The 8,437-nt window shown below is 58.4% G+C and overlaps 1 protein-coding gene across 1 annotated transcript; it reads right to left on the bottom strand.

Annotated features, from left to right (window-relative positions):
* Nucleotides 1-4,788: 4,788 nt before the first annotated feature.
* PPIA (peptidylprolyl isomerase A) lies at nt 4,789-7,802 on the bottom strand. Its single transcript, XM_044245732.1, has 5 exons — nt 7,683-7,802; nt 6,557-6,587; nt 6,365-6,453; nt 6,016-6,188; nt 4,789-5,116 (listed from the first exon to the last, which is right to left on the bottom strand). The coding sequence occupies exons 1-5, from the start codon at nt 7,749-7,751 to the stop codon at nt 4,984-4,986; spliced, it is 495 nt and encodes a 164-aa protein (XP_044101667.1). The 5' UTR covers nt 7,752-7,802; the 3' UTR covers nt 4,789-4,983.
* Between the last annotated feature and the right edge of the window lie 635 nt (nt 7,803-8,437).

Raw genomic sequence — 8,437 nt, forward strand, 5'->3', positions numbered from 1 at the left:
CTGCTTCTCCCTTTCCCACTCCCCCACTGTGTTTCCTCTCTTGTGTCTGTCAAATATATAAATAATATCTTTTTTTTTTTTAAGATTTTATTTACTTGACACAGAGAGAGAGAGAGAGATCACAAGTAGGCAGAGAGGCAGGCAGAGAGAGGGGGAAGCAGGCTCACCACCAAGCAGAGAGCCTGACGCGGGGCTCGATCCCTGGACCCTGAGATCATGACCTGAGCCGAAGGCAGAGGCTTAACCCACTGAGCCACCCAGGCACCCCCTATAAATAAAATCTTAAAGAAAAAAAAAGTAATGCTGCTAGGACTTGCCTTGGGTTTGGCCACAGTTTGTTTTTCCCAGCTTGCAAATCATTTTTATTTTTTAAGAATATTTTATTTATTTATTTGACAGACAGAGATCACAGGTAGGCAGAGAGAGAGGAAGGGAAGCAGGCTCCCCGCTGAGCAGAGAGCCCGAAGTGGGGCTCAATCCCAGGACCCTGAGATCATGACCTGAGCTGAAGGCAGAGGCTTAACCCACTGAGCCACCCAGGTGCCCTGAGAGAGAATTTTTCTTTTTTTTTTTTTTTAAAGATTTTATTTATTTGTCAGAGAGAGAGAGAGGGAGAGTGAGCAAGCACAGGCAGACAGAATGGCAGGCAGAGGCAGAGGGAGAAGCAGGCTCCCTGCCGAGCAAGAAGCCTGATGTGGGACTCGATCCCAGGACGCTGGGATCATGACCTGAGCTGAAGCAGCTGCTTAACCAACTGAGCCACCCAGGCGTCCCGAGAGAGATCAAGCAAACTCCCTATTGAACCCAAAGCCCAATGTAGAAGTCGATCCCAGGACCCTGAGATCACGACCTGGGCCAAAATCCAGTCAGATGCTTGACAGACTGAGCCACCCAGATGCCCCTGCAGATTTTTTTATTCCTGAAATAACTCATCTTTTGTGGATAAAATGAAGCAATAAAAGGTACACTTGCCGTAAAAGTACATGTACTTAATTTTCACTGGTGACCACCTCCCGCTGGTCCCTGCACACCACTTGCCCCAGATGACACAGCGGCCCCAGGACCTCCGCCTCTCACAGTCTACACTCGGCACACAGTCAGAGGGACCCTTTCACAGTGTGAGCTCCATGGATCTTAATTGGATCCGCATTTCAATAAACAGGGATAAATTATTCCAACTGGGAATAAAAAACACTTCCGAGACAGAAGACACAGGAGAGGGATTGGATAGTTGATGATATTAAGGGAAATTATTTTAGATGCAAATAGTACTTTCGTTATACTAAAAATGCAAATTCACATCTTTTGGAGACACACTATGTACTAAGACATTCGTGCATGTGTCTGGAATTTGCTTCGAAACAGTCCAGTTGGAGGACAGGGAGGACGAGGGAGGAGAGCCGGAGCCCCACCATCCCTGAGCCGCGCTTCGCACTTCTGTCCGGTGAGCCTGGAGTGGGAGCTTACTGAGCAACTGTGGGGTTGTGGAAAAGAGGAGTATACCCATCTGAGTTTTGGTGGTGACTTTTGTATTTTGTATCTTTTTTTTTTTTTTTTTTTTTAGTTATTTATCTGGGAGAGAGAGAGAGAATGAGTAGCAGGGAGGAACAGAGGGGGAGGGACAGAGTCTCTCCCCTAGGCAGGGAGCCTGATGCGGGACTCCATCCCGGGACCTTGGGATCATAACCCGAGCTGAAGGAAGACGCTTCACTGACTGAGCCCCCCAGGCGCCCCTAGATGGTGACTTGGATGCAAGTATCTACTTCTCTCCATGGACCCTGATGTCACTGCAGCCGAGGGAGTGGGCCAGGGAGGGCTCACCGCGGGGGGGGCACCAGGCCAAAGTCACACAGACAAACAGCTCATGTCAGACAGGGGATGGCGTGAGCGTCCCAAATGGTATCGTTTCTAACAGGTTGAGAGTGAAAGTCCACGAGTCCTTAGTTATCAGAAGCGAGAGATTTGAAATTCACTCTATTTTCACAGTTTCAGAATAATGATTGATTCAGGCCGAGGTGAGACCAGAGGCCTGGGAACCGAGGCAGTGTCGCCTACGTACCACCTGCTCACCGGGAGGCGGACAGAGTCCCTTCCAATAGGGCCGTCCAGCGTGCAGCACTGCCTCACCGCGGAGACAGCCTGAGGTCAGGTGCACCCCACCAGAGGCGGGATAGAGGGCACACAGCCTCACCCACAAGGTCTTCCTGCTCAGAAGGGTCAGCTTGAGAGTAGTGAACATTCTCCGCTTCACTTCCAGATCACAGAGAAACATTCAAGGAAGGGACACGGACAGGTGATGTCTGGCAGCTCCAGAATCGAGGAGCTGCCTGACGTCACTGTTCCCCGCTACTTAGGGAGCCAATGACATAAAGAAAAGTGCAGGCTGGGGCCCCTGGGTGGCTCAGTCGGCTGGGCATCTGCCTTCAGGTCATGATCTCAGGGTCCTGGGATTGGCCGACGCCCCCCAACCCGGAAGCGGGCGGGACAGCACATGGGTCCAAGCATGTGGTCTTCCTGGGGTCTGGGGCGATGGATTATGGGGACAATTGCCCAAGTCAGTAAGTTCACTAATAATTATTCTATTAAGAAGGGTGAATTTTGGGACGCCTGGGTGGCTCAGTTGGTTAAGCAGCTGCCTTCGGCTCAGGTCATGATCCCAGCGTCCTGGGAGTCCCACATCGGGCTCCTTGCTCGGCAGGGAGCCTGCTTCTCCCTCTGCCTCTGCCTGCCTCTCTGTCTGCCTGTGCTCGCTCTCTCCCCCTCTCTCTCTGACAAATAAATAAATAAAATCTTTTTAAAAAAAAAAAAGGGTTAATTTTATGATGTGTAATTATAATCTCAAGAAAGTACTCAACAGAAATCCCACTATGCAAAAAAAGTGGAAGGATCGTTGTGGATTTAAAGAGACTGGAGACACAGAACAAGATGTGGGGCCTGGGCTGGGTCCCGGCCAGGCGGAGAAGGGGGTTGCGGAAGGCACCAGTTGTAGGGGAGTCCCACCCTAACAAACTTGTCCCAAGCCCCCTGGGGAAAACCTAAATATGAACCAGGTACCACAGGTTGTATGGATTTTGCCCCATTTTTGGAGGTACGAGAGGCGTTGGGTGAGGCCTGCCTTCAAGGGAGCGTGTTTGGCCAACTCCCCAGGGCATGGGGGGACACCGCAGCCACACCACAACGCAGACCTGCCCACCCTGCCTTCTCCTGGGGGCCTTCATCATGGAGCACTGACTGACCCTTACTTTGCATAGGTTTGAGCTGGCTGCCCTCATTTTGAGAACCAAGCCCATTATGTTTTGGGGAGACACATGGGTGCTGGAGACGGACAGGGACAGAGATCAGAACCATGGCTGCCTGTGGCGAGGCAACCAGCACGCCTCGAGTGACAGGCAGCTGCTCTCCTTCCCAGCCCTCCCAATGCACAGACACTGGGCAACTTCTAAAGGTGGCCTGAAAGGATTCCCACCCTGGTTTTGCGTGCCCTTGTGTGGTCCCCTCCCCTCAAGGGTGGGCTGAACCCCACAAACACAGCAACTGTGACACTGCGTTGTCCCGTTGTGGGGACTGACTTCCACGGACTCTGGTGTCACCCCCCGCATCACCATAAAGGACACAACCACTGACCAGGTGTGGATGATCGAGGACTAACCTGTTAACAAAGGAACAAGGCAGACTGGGTTGATGAAACATCTCCTGGACACAAGACGCACATGGACAATGTCCCCAGTCACCCTGAAGACAAGAGAAAATGACAAAGCCACAGACACACCAGCACCATGTGCAGAGGGAACTAGCGAGCAGCCGGACATTCTCACACCACTCAGCACAGCTCCCGGCTCAAGAGCCCCTAAGGGCAGGGGTGCTGCGGGTCGCAGAGGGTGCTCCTAGCTTGTAGTTCTAGACCTTCAGCAGGCTCCCTTCTGCCTGCCCAGCAAGCTTCTCACTGAACATTTGCACCACTTGGTCTCAAGCCCAGCTCACGAAGGGGAAGGGCCTTGCCTCAACCAGACCTGGGGACTCCAGATGATCAGGTTCCCACGATGGCAAGGTGGCAGCCCTGGGACGGGTCCTGACAGAGGTGAGGATTCAAGTCATGAAAGTCAGGCAGAGTCCTGGGCTCTTGCCCACCTTTCCCCATCACTTTCCTTTGTTAACATCCTCGCTTGCCAACCTTGTCCCCTAAGGCTGTTCCTGAAGTCAAGCTGAAGATCCAGCTACTCCACAATACAACATGGGCCAAAGACCTTCCCTAGGCTCTCCTGCAAAAGCACTGGGCACCTACAAAGCAATCGCCTCACAGGAAAACCAGAACCAGGTGCTGCCAGCGGTTAGAAGACAGCATACGTGATCTGGGGCCAGGCGGGTCGTCTGCCTTTGGCTCAGATCATGATTTCAGCATCCTGGGATCAAGTTCTACATCAGGCTCCCTGCTCAGCAGGAAGCCTAGTTCTCTCCCTCCCACTCATAAAAATCTAAAAAAAAAAAAAAAAAAGCACATAGTCCACACAGCAAGTGGGGGAAACCTAGCACCCCCTTAATGCCAGCAGACTTACATCCCAATGCAGGCCTCCAGAAGTTAGGATTCCACTTCCTGTAGCAGTTCCCACCCGCTCCAAACCTCTGGTCCAGCATGAGTCACCTCCTGTTGAAGTCACAGCCTGTGGACCCCCAGCCCCCACGTACTCTGGGGTCACCTTGTGATGGCTATTTCTTGGGTCAGGGGAGCAAACCAACCTGTTGCTGCAAGGGAAGGCTGTATGGACCCCCCCCCAAACAAGGACAGACAGCTGTGGTTTAGGTTTTATTTCATCATAAACTGAACTCTGAGATCCAGCTAGGCCTGGGGGTAAGGAACCATGGAACCCGCAGAACTGCAGCGAGCAGAGATTCTGGGGTAGTTCGAGCAGGCAGGGGTAGAGGGACGCTCTCCCGAGCTACAGAAGGAATGATCGGGTAGTTAAGATAAAACACGAGTCAGACTGATCAGATCTGTCCACAGTCAGCAATGGTGATCTTCTTGCTGGTCTTGCCATTCCTGGACCCGAAGCGCTCCATGGCCTCCACGATGTTCATGCCCTCTTTGACCTTGCCAAAGACCACGTGCTTGCCATCCAACCTACAACACGACAGGCGGCATCAGCGCTGGGGCCAGTGACCAAACAAGCTCGCACTGCGCAGGTAAGGGAGTGGGGGCCCCACACCCCAACAGAGTACATCCGGGAACATCAGGAGGGGGGCGCTCTCGGCTTTTAGTGCCAGCACCCACCCACCCAACACTGCATCCGTCTAGATGAACAAACGGCAACACCACAGTGACTAGGAATCGGCCTCAGAAGATGAAATTCTCTCAACTGCTGTTAACAATGCTCTGCTCAAAACAGACCCTGAAGCGCACCCGTGTGACCCAGTGAGTTAAGCACCTCCAGTCATCATCTCAGGGTCCCAGGGTCCCTGCTCAGGGGGGAGTCTGCTCCTTTTCCGCCTCTCCAGTACCTCCGCCAGCTTGTGTGTGCTCACAGGCCCTGGAGAGCCAACAAGCACACGCCAACCACAAAAAGCACCACTCTTTCCTTGTTTGTGAGTGATCTCCACACCCAACACAGGGCCTGAATTTATGATCCGGAGATCAAGCGTTCGGCCCTCCTGCGGAAGTGCCATTCACTCCTCTGCTGAACACCCCTCTCCCCATTCCAGTGTCTGTCTTCCAAGATTGTATTCATTAGACAGAGATCACAAGTAGGCAGAGATGCGGGGGGGGGGGTGCTGGGGGGCAGTAGCAGGCTCCCAGCCCAGCAAGGAGCCTGAGGCAAGGATCCTCGATCCCAGGACCCTGAGCCCAAGGCAGAGAGGTTCAACCCACTGAACCACCCAGGCATCCCCAGTATCTTGCCTTCTGTAGCACAGGACGGAATTCTGTAGCTCCCCCACATTCCCCCACCCCTTTAGACGGAAAACAGGAACAGGGAAGCGAGGGTCTATCGCCCCTCGGTATTCTTCGCCGTGCTCTGCCCTTACCACTCAGTCTTGGCAGTGCAGATGAAGAACTGGGAACCGTTCGTGTTGGGTCCAGCATTGGCCATGGACAGGATGCCAGGACCCGTGTGCTTCAGGATGAAGTTCTCATCATCAAACTTCTCTCCGTAGATGGACTTGCCACCAGTGCCATTATGACGTGTGAAGTCCCCACCCTGTAAACAAGAGCAAAACCTGTCACTCCTGGCAGCGTGATTGGAAAATGCACCAAACTTCGAAACTCTACCCTGAAAACACCAGCTCCAGCTGACTCGCAAGGTCAAGTGGGCAGCAGCTCCCACACACGCACCGGCTCGCTCTCCGGGGAGACTCACAGCAGCGCAGCCCGTACCTGGCACATAAATCCCGGGATGATCCTGTGAAAGCAGGAACCTTTGTAACCGAATCCTTTCTCCCCGGTGCTCAGAGCACGGAAGTTCTCTGTCGCGAGAAAACACACACACCCGCATGTACACAGACACACCCGCAGGCGCTCAGGGTCGCGACCTGCTGCACGCCAGGGCTCCGCACCAAGAACACTCACCTGCCGTCTTCGGCACCTTGTCTGCGAACAGCTGCAAGAGAACAGAGCGTGGTTAGAGTCCGCGCGCGTCTGCGGCTCGGCAGCCCGTCTCGGGACCTCCAAAGCACAACAAGAAAATGCCTCTTTGGTGATTATCACGAATCCCAAGAACCAACGGCTCCCGCCAGGCGGAGGTCCCGTGGGGTCGGGATGGGCAACAGGAGACCCAGACGCGCCAAACTCCGCCACCGGCCAGGAACCCGCGCGACTTCCCTGCCCCCAACGTCAGGGGCCTCACACTCCGAACGCGCGCGGCGGCTCCGAGCACCGGCTCCGGAGCGCTCAGACCCCCGCGGCGGCCTCACCCCGTCGGCTCCCAGAGGCCGTCCTGCACCGGGAGTCCCCGCGGGGCGCGGGACCCACCTTACACGTAACTGACGCCGCGTGCCCGCGCTGGGGCTCCGGACGCGCCCTCCAGGAAGCCCCCGCCCCGCGGCGCCCGCCGCAGCTCCACCCGCAGGGGTGCAGGCGCCTCCCGCAAGCCCCGCCCGCCCGACATCGGGGCGGGGGACGAGGGGGGACGGGGGGGGGGCGGGGGAGGCTGGGATCTGTCCCCGGAGGCCACCAGAAGGGGATTCCGCACGTCCCCCAGCAAATGAGCCCCCGGGAGGGGCCGAGGGCGCGCCACGTGCGGAAGGCTGCCGGGCGCGTCCCCGTGCGCCGCCCGCAGAGCTGCCGGGGGACCGTTGGGCGGGCGGGGCCGGCGTCGTCGGCGCAAGGCGGGGGCACCGCACGCTTCCGCCGGGCGGGGCCGGGCCGCTTCCGCAGTGCGGCCCCCCTCCCACACCGCGGTCCCCTAGGCCGCCCCCCGGGGCCCCCGCCGGCCCGCCTGCGGGCGTTGCCTACCCCGAGCGCGCGGCCCGAGCACGTGCACGCCGCCCGTCCCCCGCCGCCCCGCCTTTGTCCGCCACCGCCCCTCCCCCGCCGCCCCCGGCCGCCCAAAATGGCCCCTCGTCAGGAAATGGCGCCGCACCGCCCGCGCTCCTCGGGCCGGGGCCGCCCGTCCGCCCGCGCCCCCGCTCGCCGCCGCCCCCCGTTCGCCCGCGCCCGCCCGCCCGCGCCCGTGCGGCGCGCCCCGCCCGCCCACCTCGAAGGAGACGCGGCCCAAGGGCTCGCCGTCCACGGCGATGTCGAAGAACACGGTGGGGTTGACCATGGCTGGGCGGCGCGGACGACTCCGAAGCGGCGGCGTCTGCAAGGCGGCACGAGCTGCGCCGCCGTCCCTTTTATAGCCCGCCGGGCCCCGCCCACGGCCTGTCGCGCGCCCGGACCCTGGCCAATCGCGAGCGCGAGCTGGCCGGAGTGATGGTGCGGCTGGCCTATGAGCGGAGACGGCCCCGGAGGGGCGGGATGGGGGCGCGCGTGCGCGCTGACGGCGCAGGCAGGTTCCCGCCTGCGGGCTCCGTCGCTTCGCTGCGGCGTGGGGACTAAGTCGGGGACGGGGTGCGGGCGTGGGGGGCCGAGGCCCTGCGCGCCGCCGGAAACCTAGGGGGCGCCGGGCGGGAGGAGGACGGAGGCGACGGCGCGGGCCGGCCTATGCAGCCCGGCGGCCAGGGCGTGTCCCCATTGCGCAGAGGGGGCAACTGAGGCGAACGCAGGCCTCAAGGTCGCGCCGCCCGCCAAGGTCGCCCGCGCCCCCCAGGCCTGCATCCCACGACCCCGCGCGCGGCTGGGGGCGCCGGGTGTTCCCGGGCATTGCCCCCTTCAACAGCGCAAGGGAGGCGCCGCCGCCCCCGTCTCAGAGGTTACGAAATGCCTCCAAATGCCCCACTTTCCGAAAATACCCTGCAGAGTCCGCTCGAGCTTTCTCCGGGAGGGGGACGTTGACGCGAGGGCCCGGCA

Source organism: Neovison vison, chromosome 4, assembly GCF_020171115.1.
Source record: "Neovison vison isolate M4711 chromosome 4, ASM_NN_V1, whole genome shotgun sequence".
Classification (NCBI taxonomy): domain Eukaryota; kingdom Metazoa; phylum Chordata; class Mammalia; order Carnivora; family Mustelidae; genus Neogale; species Neogale vison.

Excerpts from the sequence above, each read along its gene's own strand:
- PPIA (XM_044245732.1), bottom strand. The coding sequence starts at position 7,751 with ATGGTCAACCCCACCGTGTTCTTCGACATCGCCGTGGACGGCGAGCCC. Across the intron at positions 6,454-6,556 it reads CAAGGTGCCGAAGACGGCAG|AGAACTTCCGTGCTCTGAGC; the intron begins GTGAGTGTTCTT and ends TTCTCGCGACAG. Across the intron at positions 5,117-6,015 it reads TGCACTGCCAAGACTGAGTG|GTTGGATGGCAAGCACGTGG; the intron begins GTAAGGGCAGAG and ends GTCGTGTTGTAG.